Source organism: Platichthys flesus, chromosome 17 (assembly GCF_949316205.1).
Source record: "Platichthys flesus chromosome 17, fPlaFle2.1, whole genome shotgun sequence".
NCBI classification, from domain to species: Eukaryota; Metazoa; Chordata; class Actinopteri; order Pleuronectiformes; family Pleuronectidae; genus Platichthys; species Platichthys flesus.
The window spans coordinates 16,002,651-16,025,977 of NC_084961.1; the positions used below are offsets into that span (position 1 = coordinate 16,002,651).

The 23,327-nt window shown below is 42.5% G+C and overlaps 2 protein-coding genes across 2 annotated transcripts in view; one reads left to right on the forward strand and one right to left on the reverse strand.

The window, feature by feature from the left end:
• Positions 1-1,677: 1,677 nt before the first annotated feature.
• tmem54b (transmembrane protein 54b) lies at positions 1,678-8,505 on the forward strand. The gene is made up of 6 exons (XM_062410184.1): positions 1,678-1,797; positions 2,873-3,069; positions 3,869-3,928; positions 5,930-6,121; positions 7,297-7,446; positions 7,542-8,505. The coding sequence occupies exons 1-6, from the start codon at positions 1,785-1,787 to the stop codon at positions 7,899-7,901; spliced, it is 972 nt and encodes a 323-aa protein (XP_062266168.1). The 5' UTR covers positions 1,678-1,784; the 3' UTR covers positions 7,902-8,505.
• Positions 8,506-8,772: 267 nt separating this feature from the next.
• Positions 8,773-23,327, reverse strand: part of LOC133972928 (hippocalcin-like protein 1) — a 31,142-nt gene continuing 16,587 nt past the window's right edge. Inside the window, exons 2-5 of the mRNA XM_062410553.1 lie at positions 18,232-18,400; positions 15,773-16,054; positions 13,142-13,247; positions 8,773-12,406 (exon numbers count right to left, since the gene is read on the reverse strand). Of these exons, the coding sequence (XP_062266537.1) occupies positions 12,309-12,406; positions 13,142-13,247; positions 15,773-16,054; positions 18,232-18,327 (582 nt within the window). The 5' untranslated portion in view covers positions 18,328-18,400 and the 3' untranslated portion in view covers positions 8,773-12,308. The remainder of the gene's footprint in view (positions 12,407-13,141; positions 13,248-15,772; positions 16,055-18,231; positions 18,401-23,327) is intronic.

Sequence of the window (23,327 nt, forward strand, 5' to 3'; positions counted from 1 at the left end):
AAACTGGTTGACTGCTACATCTCCCGGCCCACAGAGAAGATCGTTTTCACCTACTTCATGGTGGGGGCGTCTGTTGCGTGTGTGGTGCCTAACATCTGTGAGATTTTATATCTGATTGCGTTCCGGATGGTGACTCTCAAACAGCGAGGCATGGTCCTCTCTACCATCCTGGAGAGCCAGTAGAAAAATGAAATGACTCAATATGCCTCAGTTTGAATAAATATCGAAATTTCTTCACCATTAAAGTACAGGTTGGCTTTTTTTCACGTCTGACTGACTACAATACTCACATGTCTTCGAGCACATAGTTGTTCCTCTTGTCCACATTGGGTGTGTAGAGGTCCCGCCCTGTGAGATTCAAAGGACTGAGGATTTCTACTTGGTTTACCCAACTCAGAAACAGAAACCTCTGTTGAACATATTTTTTCCCAGGTGGATCTTGTCCCACATTGTCTTTACATTAGAAGGTGATCTCTACTTGGACGTCATGGACGAGAGGAATAATTGCAGTATATTATTTTAAGGAACATTTGGGCACCTGTACATTCTGTGAAAATATCCCTTAAGGTTATTTAAATGTTAAATATAATTTATATTTGAATGTATCTTTGTTGTTACAATATTTTATTCTTTCAGAATTACTTTGTGTGAAATAGAAGTTATTGATCATTCAAATGAAAGAAGACTCATGTATTTGTGACCATTGTCAATATCTCTTTGACCGAAACTAAAAAAAAAAGTTTTTTCTCCCTACCTGTAATAAATCACAGTAAACGCTCGTTATTGAGAAAGAAGATCCGCTCTCTGCTCCTGTAAAGGCGCCAATTCTCCACCTGGTGGCGCTAAAGGCCTACTACATAATCATGTTCTGAAGGTTCCGGCAAACATGAGCCATTCAATTATCCCAATCACATGGTTGAGTTCTTTAATGATTGCTCACTAAACTATGTTGAATAACCACAAAATGAATTAACTATAGATCCGGTGATTAGTAACTTTATAATATGTTAGGTGAGATTGGAATAGTTGTCTACCTCTGAAATCACATTATGGCTTAATGTATAAGTTGCTAAATCATGTTTCAGTAAATATGTCAATAGTGCAAAACGTATGATCAGTGCGTCAGATGTTTTAAAAACACATGTCATGTTTCTCCAGGCTTTGATCCAGGTGTTAAGCAATACACGTCACCTTTCAACTACTACAACTCCTCTTACTTCTACTACTACTCCTACTACTAATAATTATAATAACAATAATTACAACAAACACCTTCATACGCAAGTTATTTTAATGTGTTTTCAGTATATCATTTTATTATATGACCCAAAAATAGGCAACTATTGATTGGCAACTTTTCAAAATAAAAGCATTATGTGCTCCACCCGCTAAAGATGAATATTTACCACTGGAGCTGTTTCAAGAAAAACTTCATACAGTGAGATTTAAAACGGTTGTGATTGACTATTGGTCCCAAAATTTTGTTCGTAACTCTTGAATGTAAGTGTTCAAACAAATATAGTATCATACAGTACTCACTAAGTGCAATATATCTAGCTCTCGTATAAAAACGACATGTCCTGATTATTGTTCTTTATTTATCTTTCTGATAAATCGTCATTGCCACAAGACAGGCTGGGAGATCGTACGAGGTTTTATTGTGAAAGCAGAGGTGCTGTTGTGTGTGTTTCCTGTTGTGTCACAGTGTTTGGAGAGAGGAGCAGATCTCTTTGAGTGAAATCAACTCTCTGATCACTTTAAACGGATGGTGAGCTGACACAGATATGGCCGCTGCAGGTAATAGATGTAAATTTAAATGTGTGTGTGTGTGTGTGAATGTGTGTGTGTGGAGGAGTGGGTGTCTTGTTGGTGAGTAGTTGTGAAACCGTGTATCAAAGTGATTATTTACTTATTTATCCTGATGTTTCACATTGATCCTCCGGCTGTGTTCTCACCAGCAGCATTTGGCCTACATGTTTAAAATGTGCGAGGCTGAACAGTGCTTATGTGAACTGCTAATTGTCACCTGTGCACGTGGGTTGTCCCAATGCATGCAGGGATGTGACACACACACACACGCACGCACTTGCATGTATATATTATATGTATATGAACTCTTAACTTTGTCAGGACAATTCAATGGCTCCTGTGCAACATGTTTCACTTTGGATATTCAGTTTACGCTCTTATATTATTTCAATTTGATTTATATTGTATTATATCTCGTTGCAGTTGTGTCACATGCTTTCTTTATTACTCTCACTGGTGTCTATCTTTTAACTTTCCTCTTTGTAACAGCAACTTTCCCTGCTGTACAATCACATTCAACAAAAAGCTCAGATTCATTATGTAATGCTGCAGTTACTGGATGTCAAAGATACAGACACAAGTTTGTTGTTTTTCACGTGACAGATTTTACCCCAGGTTTCTATGTGTCTGTCAAACTCCGGCTTCAGCTCAACAGCAGATTTTGTAATTTAAAGTTCTCGTTTAGAAAAAAAAAGTTACATTTAACATTATTATCCTTTTGCTTCACAACATACTCTGACATAAGCAGAAAATGTCTCTTGAATATTTGTAACGATTTATTTTCAGGTAGTGTTAGACATGGCAAGTACGATTTTTCATGTAGTGTAGTTTGTTGCAGTTCCAGTGTGTCACAGCTTGCTCTGTAGTTATGTGCTCAGCAGCTAATCATTAATGCAAGGGACATCCCTGCAGTGGCTTTGACTCCTGTGTCTCTGATCCATACCACATGGTGAACATGGACGTGTTGTGACCTCATCTGAAATCCCTGCAACTCTCTATTTCTTTACCTCCCGCAGCAGTAACCTTCTTCTCCTCCCTCCTCTCCCCTCCCCTCCCTCATCAGGAGTGTGTTGTTCCAGACTGGAGGAGCCGAAGGCCCTGATGAAGATGGGTCTGTGCATGGTCCTCATCGGTCACGTGAACTTCCTGCTGGGAGCGCTGGTGCACGGCGTGGTGCTCAGGCACGTCAGCCTCCACAAGCAGGCCGCGGCCATGGAGTACGCCATCTCAAACGTGGTGGCTCTCACCTCCGGCCTGGTGGTGAGTCATTGGAGATGAGATGCCTCGCACTGAGCTTTCCACCATGTCTGCGGCTGCACACTGAGTAAACCCCACAAGAACTAGAAATGATCATTATGTGCTGTAGAAAAAGGGGGGGAAATCAATATTAAAACAAAGAGCTGTTTTGGCTTAATGCCATAAAAGCCTCTCTTTAGTTGTTGACATAACTGATGTCTATAATATATTTTGGAGTGAGTAGGGAATGAGACAAGAAAGAAGACATTCAAGTTTGGAGCTTTAAAATGGCCGGGCCAAGGTATTCTCTCCCTGATTGCCCTTGAATTTGAATGCATATATTAGAGCTGGGCAATATGGCCACAACATTTATCAAGATAAACAGTTTGCAAATCAGTCAATATTGAGATTTACCATGATGCATCTTAAATTATTATTTCTTTTAAGTTGAGTGTGTTTTTTGCTCCTGAGTGAAGGTTGTATTTTAAACACTTTGACACAATTCACAAATCTGACCTGCTTGTAAAAGGTCGGTTCATGAAATCTTTCTCAGGTCTGACAAAAACAACTTTCAAAACGCACACACACACACACAAACAGACACAGTGTTTCTTGAACACATATTTGAAATGGTTGCAATGACACACACAGCTGTGAGGCTGACTTGTGTTGCTGCCTCTCCTGTATGGAGACCAGATGAGAAGTGTACGATGGGAGATCTTAGAGTTTTATAAACCTTAGATGTTTTTTTCCTGATCTCTGTCGACTCTCTATTGTTATAGACGTAGCAGCTGCAAACTAAACATCTGTCTTGTGTCTGCAGGGAATCGTTGTTGGCATCCTGGCCATCGTCCTGTCTAAGAACAAGAAGAGTCGAGGCCTGGTCAGTATTACGTTTTCTAAATTCAATTTGAAAGTTATCAAAAAGTGATTAAAAAGAGATTCTTCTTATTTCCCAGAAACCCCCTCCCTACTTTGCCAGACGACGCTCTGACTAATACTCCTCACACACACACACTTGTATTCTCTCTGCGGTTTTCCTCATTTCTCATACTTGATTTCCAGCGTTTCTCTCTGTCTGACTATTCCAGCTCTGCAGTATGGGAACAGTCTCTGTCTTCCCCCCCCCCCCCCCCCCCCCCCCCCTCGCTTGCTCCCTCCAGTCATGCAGAGCGGCCTCTCCTCCCTGTTTATTCAGTCAGCTGTCTGCTTGCTGGGAAGGGACTGACGAGGCAAAAATGAGTAAGCCCGGGCAAACCTGCCACGATCAAACCACTCCCATTCTCCCTTTGTCGCTGGGAGAAACCGTGAAGCGGGTTGGGCAGGGCGGACGAGCAGCAGGTTACCTCCTCATCCATCTTGTTATCTTCTTTTTTCTTTCATGCATCATGTGGCGAGAATGACTCTTAATCTCAACACTCCCTATTTCGTTTAATACCGCAGCACTGTATCACATTGTGCCGGAGCTGCTACGGTCTCTAATCTCCCAGAAAGTGTGTGTTATTCCTTATAGTTCCTATCAGGTTTCTATTGAACTGCTCTTCACAGAGAGGTCTGGAGACTTCCTGTGCCCTTGTCACACCTTCTGTAAACTTATTGAAGAGTTGGTTCCTCTACCCAGAACTTGTATTTGTCTGTAAATCTTGTGCATCACTAATAGCTTTACCTTATTACTTCAAATATTTGAGTTTGGTCAAGCTGCCATCATCATGCTACATCAATCAATCCCTTGAAAGACTAAAACAACAGAGGGGGAGGGAGTCTGTCAATATCCTAGCTGTGGCAGCTGCAGGCCCATTGGCACCTGCTGAGGAAGTAAAGAGGGGTCAGAATCTTAGTTTACTTTCTTCCGAAGTACAAATTATTTTCTAAAATAGCAGAGCACTAAATTACTGTCTGCCCCTTAACAACCTGTGCATGACCGGTAACTTCAGCCGCAGAGATGGTTGTCAGAAGTTAGCATTTCCATCATTACAACTTTGTAGTTTTTCTAGTTGACGTCTCTTTCAGATGAATCGTATAAAACAGAAGCTGGAACCTGAGAATTTCTGGCACATTTCCTCTATTTTGGTTAGAAAGACATTCCTGAAAAAAAAAATCCCAACAAAAACCATGAATTCTGTAGAAGAATTATTGGTTTCCCATTAAATGTAACTGTTGTGTTTTGCGTAAAAAAGGTCACATAGTGTTCTTTCTGTTGCATTCTATAGATGTTATTTAGCACAAACACATGGATCCTACATGGGGGTTTTCAAAAGAGATTTAACATGGTGTTAAAAGTGAGACTTCACTTATCTATGAAATTTGCACTTCTATGAAGCCCGGGAAAACAACAAGAGATTCTGACCTGCATGTCACATTTAAACCAGGTATTAACTCTTGATATCGACCTGGATGGATTATTTGCATGATGACATCCAGCCCTCAGGCCTGTTGTTAGTTGACCTCTCAACTTGCAGAGCAGCGCTGATTATTTTAAAACTTCAAACAAACCAGATGAGAAGTACCCTGGTTCAATGCTATTTGCTGCTGTTTGCACACACATAGACGTCTATACAACATTTTAAAGCCTTGTTTGATGCATTAAGTTTTTCTTAAATTTGTCTTTTCCGGATTTCCAAATTGACATGTTTCACATCTACACAAAATATATAAATGTTTTCTGACATTTATTTGGTTTGGTTTTCCTTTGATTCCATATATGATATTATACTTGAATATTAATCATTCATCATGTTGTAGTAGATACCTAAAATCTGCGGTATTTTCTCTGTTTGTATTAATATGCTTAATTTATAATTGTACTTCAATCATTTAACGGCTGCAGATTCCCCCGTCCTACAGTCAATGATCAAGGTTTTCTTTCCCAATATGTCTCCCACAGACGTGGTCACTCTTCGTAGTCAGTTTGGTGGCAGCCGTCACGGCGGCGGCTTCAGCCATCGGACTCCTCGTGTCCGTGGTGAGGGCCATCATTCATGGAGGGCGGAGCCTCCTGACTCACTGTCGCTTCCCCGATGCCATCGGCTACTCCAGCATCACCAACGAGTGTCCTTTTGACCCCACGCGTATCTACGTGAGTGCATTAGGTTGTACTACTACTGAGATCACAGTGGCTTTCTTTTCCTCAAGTGACTCTTTGAAGAGCTGACTGTTGTCACATAGATGCAACAGAGCGGTCACATAGGCTCAATCCTATGTGCATTTGTGTGTACATAGGGTGTGAGAGAAGGAGGCGGTTGAAGTGTCTTGTCTTTCTGTCTTTCTGTCGCTCAGTCAGCCACACTCTGCAGCCCACGGGCTGGTGGCAGAAACGCTGACCTGACCCTGTCGGTCCACTTCAGACTCTGTCGTGCTCCAGTGGTTCTCAGACCAACTGCCAGGTCTGCCCAGCCACACAGCTGTTTCCACACATCAGCAACACCTTGACAATTTAGCACGACTTGTAATCTACAATATTTCGGTTAAGTGACCTTTGGCGCAAGAGGTTAATGGCGGTCCCACTGTAGATACAGATAAAATGGTACCATATCTAACTTGATAAAAAAAAACTATGATAATACACATTCAAATTGTCCATATAGCTGTGTGCAACTAGATTAGTGTGTGTGTTATAAACCCATATGTGTTCCCTCTGCCAAGGAGGTGATGGTTTCATCTGCAACTTTACAAATTGTTCAGTGTTTTCCCTTTTCCTGATTTGAGGTATAATTACATTTTGAACTTTTCATTTTGCTTTGAAAATCAGCACCAAAATAAGACCAAAGTCACTATAAACAAAATATTGCTGACAGGAAGTCCCAGTTCGGAATGAGAACTGTCTCACTTTATATCACATGAAAGTGTCTCAGGCTTCTGGCTCTGACAGTGTATGTTGGTGGGCAAGTTTTTTTGTTAGTTTGTTGCTTCCTGCATATTTCATCATGGATTCCGACGAAAGCTCACAGTGCCACATTCTCTTTGTAGCCTGCTAGAGTGTACGCCGAACAAAAGGCAGCTATCTTCGAATCCCCTCCGAGCACTTTTTACTCATTTATTCACCACACTCTCCTGTGCAAACCCAATTTCCCACGGTTCGCTGCTGTGTTTGTTGCAGAGGGCTCCACAGCCATTTGAGAGTAATAAGATTCTCTGTCGCCTCATTACACGACTGTGTCCTCATCTATGCTGCTGGGAGCCCTTGCCTCAAATTGTTCTCTGTGTGGTCCAGCTGGTGGTCGCTGCTAACTCCGCTCCTTCATCCCTCCCCAGAGCACCACTCTGATCCTTTGGTTGCCTTTGATCGCGACATGCATCACCCAGATGGTGTTTTCTGCCCAGTGCTTGGCCGTCTGCGCCTCCTTCCTGGGCTTGCCGTGCTGCTGCCGGAACAGGAAGCAACCGAAAGACTATGGCAGAGCGGTGAGACACATTGTGCGGCTGAATCCCGGTGTATGTGTTAGTTTGAACTGAGCCTAATTTTAAAACTGGATTATATTTTGTCTGTTTTTGTGAAGATCAATGTGGTGAGGCCGATGGAGGCCGAAGCGGCTCCCTCTCGCTACACAGAATCGCCAAGCTGCTCCAGTGAACCTCTATCGCACTATACTGAACCTCCAAGAAGAGGCTATAACCAACCTCCAAGGCCGAGCACTGCTCCCTTGAGACAGCAGCCCAGACCTCCCCCGCCTCTTCAGCATCCTCCCCGTCTGTACCAGAGTCTTCCTGCATCTGAGAGGCAGCCCCTTCGCCAGCCGCACAGAAAAAGGTCAGACAGAGAGCGGCCGGTAACGAGGGCTGGCAGCCAGCAAACGGCACCGGAGCAACACCAGCTGCTGGAGCGGGGCACGATGGAAAGGTCCAGCTTCTGGATTTAGCCACATTTTACAGGTTTGAGCTTCTGGAAGAAGAAGGGCTGTGCGTCTAGCACTGCAGCGTCAAACTTCATACACTGTTTTCCTCCTCAAAGCTACAGACTCTGACTGAGGGTCTTTTTAGTTAGCAGTGCACCGGGCCATCGAGAATCTGATGCATGACATGTCTGCAGCTTGGAGGATCTCTGCACTGTGTGTGTGCTTTTTAAGTTTTTTGCTTATGATGGCCAAAATTTTCATCACAGGATAGAAAGAGGAGACAAATCCTCTCAAGTCAGGATAAGGGGCCAATTGTTGCTTTTACGGTGAAGAAATATTTCAACACTTTGGGGATTGACCTATTTTCTATCGTTATGATATAATTAACTTGACCTGAAGTTGAGTTATAACATTAATGTGGAGCTTAATATGGATTATGGAGGTGAAATGTCCATCACAGAATACACTGTATGTTTGTGGGCATGCCTTCAACTTTTTAGAAAAGTGTGTATGTGTTTGTGTGCGTAGCGTTTTCTGCAGTCAACGAAGAACAGTTTAATGACAAACTAAGCATGCAAGATTTTGTATTTATTGCCTGAGTAAATAAATATTTTTTATTGAAAAATAATGAAGCTCTTCTGTTTGTTTTTTACCTGACCTTTGTTAGTGGAAAAAAACATAATTCTAATATGTGGTAATGGCTGCAGGTACAGTAACCGGACAGGTTTGACTGGTTTCACTCCGACATGCTTGGATACAAACCGACAGGATATTGTGAAAAACCACAGCATGACAGACGTATGATCCAGCCTCGAAAGTGTGCAAATGCATGATGGTCCTTTACAGCTGTCAGCCAACAAAGAATAACCCGAAATGAGGGAGCAGTCCACACGTGCAGCTTTGAAACACATATTTATTTCGATTTCAGGTCCAACGGAAAACAAACATGACATCCTCACGTGAGGTTTTCATGCAACCGAAAAAAAGGGAAGGGGGGGGGGGAGGGGTCAGGGAAGGTAGAAAGGAGGAGAGGGGCCATATTTATCCAACACAAGGTACCGGTTTGTCAGAGCCAGTGAGAATAGAAAAAGGGCAGAGCTGTGATAGGTTGGTGTTGGGGTAGCAACTGTTGTTCCTTATCCTACCAGCAGAAGGCAGTGACACTATAGGATTCCCCCAAAGCAGAGTATGGACGCTCCCGTGCAAACGTTTGGTTCGAGTTAACCTTGGATCAGTGTCATGTCATGTGGATCTGGCTGCACCAGCACAGCTCTCAGGCTCTGTAGTAGTTGTTCACTCGAGCCACCGCTACACACATTCCAATGTGCGAGGTAGTAACACAAAAACTAAAACACAATTAGACTGATACTGGACTCGTCAGGCTGATATTGGCCTTTTTTTTTCATAATTGAATCTATTTTGACTGAGCGTCGTTTTGACCAGTGAACAAAAAGTTATTTATTTTCTCTCCCACGGCAGACAGAGAAATCATCCAAGTGTAATGAGCAGTTTGACTCCGCACATTTTCCCACAATGTGTGAACTGAAGCCCATCCTGCTTTCTGAAGCTTCTAACACGGATAAAAGGTTAATGGAAAATGTCAGCGTCCTGTTAATAAAGGATTTCCTAAAATCAGAAGACAAAAATTTACAAAATGGAAACTGAGACCTTCTCCACTTTTCTCTGAAATGAGGGGATATTCATGGTCAGATTAAAGAATGTTATTTAGCGCTGTTGGAAGAAGTATTAAGACCATTTTGTTATAGATAACTATACTGAAATATCGGTAATAAAACCTTAGCCTACTTAAGAGTATCAGAACAAAATAACCCATTACGCAAAAGTCAGTGTTGTAATTTCACATTATTGGAGCATTATTATTGATGCATTAATAAGCAGTTCTTTAATGTTGTTCGGTAAATTGGAAATATTTTTAACTGCCACTACTTTTACAACTTCAGTACTTTGATCTAAAGCAATAGATAACATTAAACTAATACTAATGTTTGTATGTAAATTCCTAATCTAAAAAAGTTACTATACTTGATAAATTAAAGTTAAAGTAAAAAAAGTCCAATGTTCGTACCACAAATACACATATACTACCGTATCCATCAAGAATAAAGAAACGCCATTATCATAACAATATTAAATATCCAAACAATATAAAGCATCCACTGGTGTTTTGTTGCGGATCTTATCTGATTAAGAAACATGATCCATTGCAAAAAGTATTTTTGCTCCAATCTTCTTTTTTTTTTGTCAGTTTGGCCAACATGTGTCGCGACAGAATTCCTAGTGTGTTTTATTTCCCATAACAGAAGGTGGCAACAGAGATCCGGCAACTTGGGCCTTACATGACTTCTACAGGAGAGAGGTGCTGGCATCGCTGCAACCAGTGGCTCCGTTTACATGTGCACAGTATTTAGGATGGAGGTGTTTTGATGGAGGTGTGATTGTGAGACATGTTTTGCTCAGTCAAGGCTTTGTTTTAAAACTCTTATCTCACACAGTTGAAAATACTTCATTCAATTAGAGAGACTGATTTGATGCCGTGTCTCCATGCTCTTCACTTTCTCTGTGTCTCGATTTAGGAGCTGCATCCTACGGAGGCTGCATTTGAAGACTATACTGTCCCATTTTGAAGGTGTCCTCCAAATGCATCCTCCTGTCCCACAGAAATGAACGCTCCAACGGGGGTTGCTTCGCGCCCGTCCCGGGATTCATTGAGCTTCAGTGAAGGCCCTTCTTTTCAAAGAGGTGAGGGCACCAGAAAGTGAGAAGACACACAATGCTTGAGTATGATGCTTCAACTCAACTGAGCAGCTGAAGGTGCATTCGTGAAAAAGACAAGGGGGCACTTTCTTGGCATGTCAAACTTCAGCTCTGCCGATCATAGAAAACCTATGTAGAAAAGGCTGCCTCCTTTTAGTTTGGCCTTGGCGGTCTACATAGAGTGCCTCCTCTGAAGGATGCAGCCCCTGAATTAGGTCGAAGCGTATGCACAATAAAAATGTGAGAATATCATATTATATTTTAAAGATGTTGATTAGTGCTCATGTAAACACAGCCACTGGTTTCTGTCAGGTAACTGCACAAGTGACCCTAAAAAACTCCAAACCAGAGCCAGTACGTGATCCCGTTCCCGTCTCATGACACCTGTCCCTCTATGTTACTGCTGCGTGAGCCCTCTGATCCAGGTTATAAAAGCATTCAACAAGAGAGTGATGAACGAGCCCTTAGTGATCTTTCCAGTCTGTCAGAGTGAAAGGGAAAGAGAGGGGAGGGGGTTGGGGGGGATGGGGGGGTCAGGGTTTGTCCCGGAGCAAGACAAATATTCAGTCTGGTACGTCTGGTACGCTGCAGAGCTACAAAAGGATACCACCGTGCCTGAACTGGTTTTGTGTACTCTTGTCGTCGTCTAGATCGCAGGAACATGCAGTGGTGTAGTGACGGATTGGGACTCTTCAAGTTTACAGCTCGTCGTTAAAGAACTTTAAAATACTTACAGATTAGGAAACAGCACGACATGGTAATACTGTAAAAGTTAGCTTCAAGCATACCGCGCAAATTCACATGCACACAAACATTCGGAACTAAATGCGCGGCCACACTTCAACAAAGACATGGCGGCTCAAACGATATGTGCTACTGGTGTCGTTGATCAAATGCATCATGGGACTTTATCTTATTTCACAAGATTTGCGTATTCTCCCACAACCACAACAATCCCGAAGAGTTCGACCTTAGCGGACATGTTCTCCTTCTGTCACTGTAAACTGCAACATCTTTGACAACTTATCAAAGTAAAAGCACGCTGATAAGAATATAAATGAATAAATAAAACAATGTGGAGGAAAATCATATGTACAAATGAAAAACAAAAACATTTGAAAATTTAAATATCAACAATAAGCCAGTAGATATTTAATAAAAACCTAATGGGATCTTAGGCCTTCTTTTTCTCAGCGAAACATCATATAGCAGTAAAATCCCAATAACCCCACCCGCCCACCTTGAACTCCCTACATCCCATTTAGATCAGACCAGGAAGCTACGCTACATAATACTGCCTTTCAATGCCGGAGTGTGTGCACCATCAATGAAGACAAATGTACTTCATCTTATGATATACATAGACATACAGTATGTACATGATATACACGTGTTGCGGAGGAGGAAACGAGAGAGAGAGAGAGAATCTTCCCCAAATACAAAAATTAAAATGACAGTGTAAAATGACAGTGATGACTTTCCTTATCCTATTTAGAATTCCTCTTCTATCCTTGCACACAACAACATAAAAAAATATAAGTTGATATGAGAGATGAAAACCATCATGCATTGATTTTTTTTGTGACTGGTTCAGTAGCAACAGAGAAGAAGTGAGGAGGAAAGGGGGCGGGGGGGGGGGCGCAGCCAAGCCGGAGTTCAGAACTGGGAGGCCGAGCTGGGGTCGCACTGGAGTAGCCGCACAATGGAGGGGTCGCTTTTGGCACCTTTGATAAACTCCTCCAGGGACAGTTTACCTGCAGGGCGGACCACAGAGAGAAGACAAGAAAAACAGACATTATTTAGTCCGGCACCACGTCGTCCCCTTGGAAGCAGAAAATGAACATGACTATCAGAATAAGTCGGTATGGTGTCAAATGACAACACCTGAACTACACAGAATCCTCTAGGAATATTCATTGACAGACACAGGAGTTTTCAATAGCAATGTTCTTGGTGGTTTAGCAGGTTCAATAGTGACCTGAAGGATAAACACTGATCATCCACAACATTGAAACATGTTGCAATTCTGACAAGCTTCACAATGATGTCAGCCCGTATAGAAGATGTAAATATTCCTAATTACAATATAAATAATTTTCGACATGATATATGTAAGACATGACCTTACGAGGAAGCTTTTCCATTTGTAGCAGATCCAGTTAATGCAGGATTTGTTTTTTTTCATTTTCTTTAACATTGTAAGATGTCTTTCAACATTTTGGCTAATTTCTCAGAATTCATGGATCTTGATCTGGTGCCGATCCAAATAGAAATCTAGATCTGGTGAAGTGAAATGCTGTTACATAAGGGGAGGGTTAGGCCTTGGAGGAGGCATGTGCTCTACTGAGTGCCTTTCTAAATTGTATTTCGTTTGAGCAGATTTCAAATTGTCTTTGCTGTTTCATTTTTCTGCTGCTCATCATGCCTATCCTCCAATCTCTCTCTCTGCAGCATATTCATCGCTCCATGTTGCCATTTCCTCCACTCACCATCGTTATTGAGGTCCATTTGTCTGAAGATCTTATCCGTCCTCTTCTCGGGCGTGGATTCATCCTCTGGCATCTTCATCACAGATGACACCATCTTGTAGATGGCCTGAGAGACGGGCGGCGGAGCAGGCGAGAGCGAGAGAGAAAAGATCAGAGAGACACAGTGGGTGGGGGCGAGAGAAAAGAAAAGCTAAGTGAATTCAGGCCGGCAGGGACCCATTAAGGAGGCTCAGCGGGAGAGACATAAAACAAGACTGAACTGAAAAATTAAGTCACGGCAGCTTTTGAGATGCTGATACACTGACATGTGTTACTCCAGATGCTCAGAGGTGCACCCTGGGCAGCTTTTCCACAAAGACCCACACGGGGTCTGTACGCCTGTAGATCCAAAGCATCGTACCACAGCGGCAGAGGCTGTGTGTGTGTGTGTGGTGGTGGTGGTGGGTGGGGGTATATACACAGAGCTTACTGTATTGATCTTATAACTCTTTATCTGTCGACTGATACGTGCGCCTCTTGTCCCCCGATAACATTAAATGAACCTCTGCAAGTGAGAACGGCGAGGCTGAAACGATCCGCTGGCATCAGGCACGGGACTACAATCAGCTTACGTGCCCAATAAATCTCTTGCATCGGAAATAAGGGGTCTAAAAGTGACGGTGGATCGGTGTCACAGCGCAGCCGTCAGGAGGGAATGTAGCTTAAGCCCTTTGTGCTTTTCAGTGAATTTATTTTTAATCTCTTTGAGAACAAAGTGAGAAGTCGTATGTTGAAAAATATCAAAAGTGGAGGACAATGAGGCTGACTCACGATTTCTGTCTTTGTTCTCTTTTATCATTTGACTTCAAAGCTGCTTTCAGACATGCACTGGAGTCCAGAAATTACCCGGAGGGGCTTTATGTGAGATTGCAATGGTCAGAGTCAGTTGCTGTGGACATTCTCCAAAGCGTTTCATGCTCTGGATAATGTCCGAGTGAGCACATGTGGGGAAAACAGAAAATATCTCAGGAGGGGTAATTAGATGTCATACACGTGTAAGACATCGGCAAAACATGTCAAGAGAGCTTTTGGTGATAAGTGATAAGATAAGATGTCAATTAGCTAAACTAAGTGACTTGTTTGCGGCTGGACAATGATTTTCCCCATTATTTATGTGGCAAACATTTCCTGCTCCGTCCACCGTTTTCTATCAACAGGAACAGGTTGCTATGCCAGTTACATTTTCCAGAAATCGACATAATCAAGAACATATTTTTTAGTTTTTTGGGGATGGACGCTTCTTTTGATTAGGATGGCAAAGACAAACAAATTTGATATACTCCACAATGACGATCTGTCTGTCTATGCCGGTGTGCAGTGATCCAATGGGCCCCTCCTTTCTCATCCACGGGGTGCGTAACCCTAATGAGCTTGAGGATAATCCCAGTATTCTGCACACTCAGGGATAAACTCTTGTTAAATTTAACTCACTAATCCATGAGCACTCAGAGGTGCACAAGAGCACACACACACACACACACACACACACACACACACAGCACACAGCAAGATCTTCCATCCAATATCCCCACATATGAGTCTATATTTCAGCACTAATGCGGCACTGTACTTAACAGTCTTCACAGCAACAGTATTGCAATCAGCACATTAAGTATAAACCATGCATTCTTAAACAAACGTATTAACCTGCATAATTAAAGTGAGCACTTATCATATCAGTAAGCACTCTATTTCTGTCCGGGTCGGCATATGATTGGCTGGTTCGAATGAATGTACAGTAGTGGGCTTCTGGGAAACTTGAAGGGATGTTGGGAAAGCTTCAGTAAAGAAAATGAGCAGCTAAACTGCACCATGTGTTAATGCAACCAAAGTTAGGTTTGAGATTTATGACACTTGCTCACAAACCCCATATCACTAATATTCGATCCACCTGATTTTGCATTTTATCTTGATTTTAAAGGAAATCTAATATGTGGTTGAGACACATGTAGTTTCAAAGACTCACGGATCTGGTTTACAAAAGACGGAAACGGTTAAATAATGGGAAATGTAGGATCTTTCACGCATTTGTTTTCCCTGCAAAATGAATTATAAATGGTCTGTATTTTATAAATATGACTCAAAGAGCTTTACAGTACAGTTTTACCATTCACCCACATTCATGCAGTGCATTTACCGTAAGCGCAGCTCTTACGCTACACGGCACAGCCATCAGGGGCTATCTGGGGGCCAGTGTCTTACCAGAGGACACTCACGCATAGCTTTTCTGGTGCCATCATCCGGGTAATACTGTGGTTGTGTTAAGGGAAGTGTGAGATCCAGTGTTTTGGTGTTTGACCAAAAACTAGGGACCCAAAGTCAGGACACAGCCTCTGTAGCAAATAGTTGGACCATTCTGTCCCTTGTGAGTCCCTGAAGTGGCCAAATAAAATGTCTGGGGCTGTTTTCAAAATCCTTTCCTCTGGCCTCGAAAGCAGTATTCTGTGTTGTTTTTTAGCTACCCCCAAAACACCTGAGCAGAAGCACAGACTTGTAAGTTGTAATTATCCTACGTGCTTTTTCATAGTCTAAATGCCTCAATTCTTCCTTCGCCCCAAACCAGTCTACATTACCCATGTGTCCCTTGTTCACCTGTACAATCTCCAGCATCTCCTGGCGGCTGATGTACCCGTTTCCGTCCAGGTCGTACATGCTGAAGGCCCATTTCAGCTTCTGCTCCAACTTGCCCCGTGACGTGACGCTCAGGGCGATGATGAACTCCCGGAAGTCTATCGTCCCGTCAGCGTTGGTGTCAAAGGTTCGGAAGACGTGCTCAGCGAACTTGGAGGCGTCACCGTAGGGGAAGAAATTGGCATAAATCTTCTTGAACTCCTCTACATTCAGGGTTCCGCTGGGGCAGTCCTTCAAGAAACCCTGCCGGAAGGGAAATAGACAAAATGACGCAGGACATGGTTAAAAGCAAGTCCCTTAATGCTGCAGTACAATAGTTGAAGGCAGTGCTACCCCTTTTTCATGGGGTCACATTCGATAAAGCACCATTGTACCTGAGAAGAAAAGGGAGGTAAAAGTCATGTCAGTCTCAATCTCTGTTCTGTCTGTCCTTTTTTTTTTGTTCTTTTTAACAAAGGCTGATAAGATAGAAGCAGAAAGCAAAGTCATTGTCCAGATCTGAAGGCATGACTCTCTTTTTCATCATCATATCAAATATTCTCTCAAGTGAGGGCGAAAAGCTAATATGTCATCGCCAGATATTCAGCAAGACAGCTTTACAACTTGTAGGGAGGCTGTCTGACTCAAAGCCCAGATTAATGGCAAATAAATCCCCCAAAAAGACAAGCTGGATGAATTCTCCGGGACCCCAGGCACCCTAACATCCTGAAAAATATATTATACAGTTTATATGACATCTCCAGCATCTAGGAGCTGTTAATCTGGTTAGAGCAGGCGGCTCTCGGGTAACTTCAGATGTCTTGAGCAGAAGCATTTGCTGCAAGCGTGAGAAAGGTGATGGACAATACCGATGTTAACAGGCTTACACATGTAAAGCCACCTAAAATCGAAAGAGCTGTCGTCCTTGCAGGGCATATTAAATATTGCCATGCTCTGACCTTTTGAGGTGAGGGAATGTGATAGCTGCTGCGTGGGCTCTAGCTCGAGCACAAAACAGGAAGTTAGCACTGTTCATGAGCAGCATTCAACCTTGACACTAAAAACCAACCCAACTCTTGTGGCATCTCGTTGATAGACTGTAAGATGGACGACCTGTCTCCTCTTCCTCCCGCTATCCAGAAACGAAACCAAATTATCTTGGCAAAGAACAAGGCCATCCTCCATATTTGAAGCCAGAGTCTGTGCAGTGGCGTTCGGGGGATGAAACCACAGTAGCGTGATCCTGCCGTTTGACGCACTCGACCAATCAAAACCATCAATTATGAGCTGTTCTGCGTCCATCCCCCAGACGGACAATCATCATCAGCATCCGCAGTCGGTGTGAGGAGACCCCGGGTCAATGAGGCTTGAGTCACGGATCAGAGAGGTGACGCTTTGACATGTGCAGCCCTGATTCCGGACCACTCACACAGATGTTCCATAGGTCTAATCCATGCATAAAGCCATATAGCTATTACACAAACACACATCTGTTCACACACATCGCTCAGTTCACTGTGGCACTTTATCATGCCAAGATCTAATTCAGTCTACCCAGTGGATTAACAGACTGGGAGCGGGTGGAGCTCAGGCCAGCACGGAGGAAAATGTCACATCGAAGGCAGCTGTCGGTTTTAGTAATTACTTACGAACATGACTTTACTGAGGAAGGGAGGCGCTCACAGATTCATTAAGAGCCACTGTGCTATGTTTATTTCTCAAAAACATCGTTTTAAGGATACTGATTGGGGTGTGCTTTATAACAAACAGTGTTTTCAATAGTTACTTAGTATTTATCTGGGTTGACAAGTGTGACCAAAGTGATATTTGCCCTTGACTAAGGTGTTAAATCACCCCTGACAGGTGTTAACTTGCCACAATACCAGTTTACAGTTGACATTTGGACTCAAAGTTAACAGACACACGTTAACATAACAGCACAGTATTCAGATCTTAGATCTGCTTTAATGTGGAAAACCCAGTGTGAATTAACCCTGCACTTCCCCTCAGCTTCTTTTAAACCTGTTTTATCTCCTTGTTTAGTTTTTATGGTTTGTACCTATATCTGTTTGTTTTTTTCAATGATTAGCTGCTGAACATAATGTAGAATGTAGCAGCTAAAGAGGTGGAGAACAACACAGAGCTAAAAGAAAAGAGAAAACAGAGCTCACATTGATGTGGTATCAATCATTTTGACATAAGATTAATTTCGGTAAGGCTAGTAATTTTATTTACAATATCATATCATAATCATATATTTTGTATTCAAAGTGCAAAGTAGTTAACAACTAATGCCGTCAAAGAAATTATAAAGTAAAATATCAAAGTCCTTTTCAAAATTAGTTTATTTTTATTACTTGTAGTACTAGGTCCAGAGTTATAATTAAGTAAAATTAAAATGTCCAGACTCTGCGTACCGAATCCGAGTCTTGTTTACGTACCTTGTACCACTCCTGCAACTCGTGGTCGGAGAACTCTGTATTCTCCCGGAGGTCCTGCAGCATCTCTGGCCGTAGCTTGCTGTTCTGTTTACCCATGGTAACAGGACTGGACTCTCGGGTTCCTTAGCGTCAACAGCAACTACAGCTCTGGCCAGTCCACTTTTCACACCTGTCGGTCAGAGATAAGAAACAGGAGGTTAGCAACAATAAGAACGACAGGAAAAAAACTCTGGGGACGCATGCGGACAGAAAGCGGGTGGTCAGCAATCCGCAGTGAGCCAGAGATGACAAACATAAGGATTTAGAAATGAGGAATTATGAAACAGGAACAAGCTTTGCCTTCAGTTGAACATATGTTTTCACCAAGTAAACATTGGAAAAGTATGTGTCAATTTTTTTTTTTTAATGGCTAAAGTGACAGCATGACTTTGTCCGTTCACGCAACGACTTTCTGCCTCTTGTAATGAAATCAAAATGAGCCCTGTCACAGTGTCCTGTCACAGTCCCCTTGACACGAGATGTTATGCAACTCAGCAAGAGCTGCTGCATTGCATTTGCAAAACATTAAATAATCCTGAGCGCACCCCCAGTGACGTCAAGTGCTAACCCACTGATCACATTTATGGGTTTATCTGACCATCTGTGTGTTTGTGTGTCACTTCAGAAGTGCGGCATGTGTGTCTGTGTGTGTGTGTGTGTGTGTGTGTGTGTGTGTCCAGATCTCATAATCTTCATTTCGGCTCGACCTGCCTGACAAGACATGAATCCAGTGATGCAACTTTGCCCCAGAAAGTCTTTTACCTTAAAATCCAAAAACTTGCCCATTAATAACATGCTTCTTAAGTGAGATTTCCATGAGATAAGTAATAGCTTATAATTAAGAAAGATCATTTTTTAGGAAAATATGCCAATTTGCCTTCTGGCAGAGAATCAAATGAGAAGATTGATATGTGGTTAAATCAGCACCCCTGTCTAAAGAAAACACTATCTGAAAAGAACCAAGCTAGTTATGAGAGTGATTTTTCATGTAAATCCCCGACAGAATGCAAATATTTTTAGCCAAAACTATTAATTTAAGGGATCATATGAACATTAAAGATGTTAAATCCTCCTAAAACCAGGGTGGTGAACCTCCGACACTTTATACATTATTATTTTTGGTTCATATGTTTGATTAATATTGAATGTAAAAAAATCTGCTGGATTCACATGCTAATTAATATGATACTACCGATACATGATGACAAGACACTGTCAATACGCAATAGAAAAAAATAAGAGGAACAAAGTTGTACCTGTTAGTTTGCTACCATGTACTAGACGTCTAATTAGTAGTCAAAGTGTGGGTATGTGCTTGTGCTTGTGTTTGTGTGTGTGTGAGTGTTTGTGTGTTTGTGTGTGGTGATTGAAATTACAGTATCACAGCAGCGCAAACACTCCGATGAGACTTGTCTACCCTGTCTGACCTCGAATCCCTCCTCCTTAGTGCAGGGCAATCGACCAACAACTTTGCATGTATATGTGGTTGTGTGTGTATGTGCATGCATGCCTGTTTGTGTTTCTGTGAACGTGACAAAAGTAAAAGTGTGTGTGTGTTGCCTGGCAAGAGTTTCACGTACACGAAGACAAAACCCATGCGCCTGATCGTCTCTTTACTCCACTAATACAATTAGACTCATATTAAGTCTCTCACCCTGAAGGCATTAGAACAAACGCTACACTGACAGTAATGATTGCAGCCAATTCCCAGGCTGCTGAAGGGAGGGCCCGCAGTTGTGATTTCCTCATCTGTGTTTGGGGGCACGCAGAGGATTAGGAAACAACGTTATGGTACTTTGCCATCTGGCATTAAAGTCGTCTATTGTTTATTCATATACCACAAGAAAATGTAATTTCCCATTATTTCATTTCTCTTCTAAGAACACATATCATGTCATTTACTTTTGTGATTTCACGATTGTGGTGGACAGATTGTTTTTTAGGATAATAATTGGTTTGAGTGTACACCCTTTTATTTCACGTCTTTTTCTCTATTTTTTCTTGATTAAAATACCTCAGAGCCCTACAAAGCTTAGGGGGGGTTAGTCATTAGCCAATTAAAAAATCTTAGAACAAAGACAGATGCAAATTAATTTACTCGTCAAGGAATAATCCGAATGATTTCTACAGCCCTGAAAACTGTATGTGAAATCAGCGGGTGACACGGCTAATTTGTGTGCTTTGGTTGAGCAGGCTGAGAATGGACTAAGTGCACTGCTGTGCCTCAGATGATTGGAAAGCACACACAAACCCATCAGACATGCACTGATGCACACAGTTTTTTTTGGTACCTGCAGAAGTTGATAATAGTCCCCGACGTTGCCCAATTAGCAGGTGGAGAACGCAGCCACAAAACAAACAGTCTGTACCTCTGCGTGTGTGTGTGTGTGTGTGTGTGTCTCTGTGTGGGCTGCTGGGTTGGGGGTGAGAAGGAAGAAATGCTTGGACAGGGGATGAGATTTAATTGGAGGGATGAAGGTTCTTTCATTAGAGCTACTAACGCGTCCTGATGACGCACAGGCATTAAAAACAGAGCAGTAGTAAAAAACTAAGAAAAGTGGTATTTCATAGATAGTCTTTGTCCGTCCTATGATACGGTGACAACATGTCATCCCGCCCAATGTCAGCTGGGATTAGCTCCAGCCTCCCCTGACACTCTCAAAGAATAAGTATTGTATGGATGAATGTATACATGGACCCACTGTTTTGCCCTGGATTTTTTCCCTCAGTTTACATGCAGACTGCCTTATTTTTTAATCGTATTGGGGCGATATGCAGCATGAAGAAAATACCTGCAGACAGAACTCAGGTACTACTAGATTTTGGCCGAGCATTCCAAGACCACCAATACTGATTTGAACCATTAACCGTTTCTAATGACGGCTGACATGACAGCTCCCCAAAAGTGAAGCCAAATAATCTGGTTTCCACATAATTCATGAAGTCCAACTCCTCCATGTAAGCAGATGGGACATGGAGCAAACTAAAAAGTTTCAAATAAATATCTCTCAAAAATGATTAGTCGAGTGCAACAGAACAATGGAATCACAGTTCCACGCCACTGGCACTGGCATTTTTGTACAACAGGAGGAAGTGGAGAACACCATCCATCTCCATATACATATTATGATTTGACTAGTACCACTGCCAACCTAGCTACAACATGAAATGGCCTGCTAGTTAACAAACTAGCTTGATTTTGATACAGAGATGACCAGAACCAACAACGACAATCTCATTAAAACCCCCATATTTACTCAGTGTTGCTGCTACGTTGACTGGAAAATACAATTAGCTTCTCTGCGCTGTGGACACATAGCATGGAGGACGTGTCAAATCTCTCTACATGTCCACAATAAGGCCTTGTGGACCAAATCACAGAAAGTAATAGTGCAAACTGACAGTCAAGGCTGCCAGTGGTCTCCACACCCACACAACAAATCCTTTCCTAACACAGTGACCTTTTCACTCTTGTCACCACTCTCTCCCTCCCCTCCCCCTTGTTATTTTTCCTTTCTTCGACCCAGCTGTGACCTGTGAAAGCTCACTGCAAGCCTCCCGGTTGCTCTGAGAAGCACAGTAGAGGAAAAAAATGCTTCTCTTATCACCAGCCAGTTGGTTTAATCCCCTGCGGCCCCCAAACCCAAACCCTGTCTCCAATCCCTTCTAACTATCCCTTCATCGCGTATCCCTCCATCCTGAGGCATTAGACAATAATCCAGCCTTCCAGTATAAACGCCTCCCAGTGGTTAGTTATTGTTGTCCAGTCCCATTGTGCGTCAACGCACATTTACAGACTCTGTCCTCCTGAACATCTGTTCAATAGCGACTTAGCTGGACACCAACCTCTGGGCTGACGACCCCTTGCACAGAGGAGGAAGAGGAGAAAGATGAAGAGGCGAGAGAAAGATGCATGTAGACTAATGATCTAACACCAAAGAGACAATCGCAGAGAGTAAGGGACCAAAGGTGAGAAAAAACAAAGGACAAAAGGTGTTTCCAATAAAAATGGTGTTACAGTGAGAGAAGGTATTTTGGGACTGTAATCCTCCAGGGAGAATACCTGTCTCACTATCTATAGCCCCTGTTTGTACCTTCCATGTATTATCAACACATGTGAGCCATTTAACCTCAGTATAGCATTTACAGCTTTGACAATAACAAGATTTAAAACCTGTTTTGAATTTCTAGTTTTTTTTCAGGTCAGTATTGGACAGTTACAGCACATCAGAGGACACTAGAAGGGATTCAATTATTTTAGCTTTTCCTTGATGAGGATGAAGCAGGTTTCATTGCAGGTTTTACAGCCTGTTGAGTAAAACCCACCGACACCAGGCTGATATTGCTTCTCCGAGCCGCCATGTGAATTAAAAAGTATTAAAAACATATTGACTTGCTGTGGTCAGGGAGCTACCGCCCTTGTCACAGAGATAGATTACAGTGGCTGGCCAATATCAGTTTTTTTTAATAAAAAAAGGGCCAGTTACAGAACATCAGGCCAATAAAGTGAAAGAGCGAAGAAAGTGGCGGAAAACATAATGAGATGGAGCGAGGGACACAGCCGCGAAGAGAGAAAGTCTGAGAGTTTGAGAACAGATGCAGTGAGTCCAAACCCCGGCTTACCATTTAAGTGAGAAAGACAGACGTGTTCTCTGGACTGTTAAACGTACTCATAAGACGAGAAAATGCCTCCTTAGATTTGCCTGCCAACAGCTAAGTCAGTCATTAGGGAGGAGGGGGGAGGGGGTGGAGAGAGGGTGAGAGAAGAAAGACAGTGGACGGGAGAATAGAGAACACAGGGGTGTTGAAGTGGTGTGCGGCACTAGAATAAAGCAGTCGGAGCTGACAGGCACCATTGATTTCTTTTTTTTTCATCACTCAAGTGTTTTCGGTCTCCTGCCACGTCTTCTGAAAGCACAGACATCTCAGAGGCCACCTGAGACACCAGGCAGCTTATACCTTTTATCAATAATTCTTTTCTTGCATTTTCTCCTCCTCTTGGTCTCCATGTTTTCCTTTATACCTCTCACAATTTCCCATCATTTCAATTCGCCGCT

What these genes read in the sequence shown, in the direction of transcription:
- tmem54b (XM_062410184.1), top strand. An exon ending in CTCTCACCTCCGGCCTGGTG is followed by an intron (nt 3,070 to 3,868) that starts GTGAGTCATTGG and finishes TTGTGTCTGCAG; the next exon opens with GGAATCGTTGTTGGCATCCT. An exon ending in ACAAGAAGAGTCGAGGCCTG is followed by an intron (nt 3,929 to 5,929) that starts GTCAGTATTACG and finishes TGTCTCCCACAG; the next exon opens with ACGTGGTCACTCTTCGTAGT.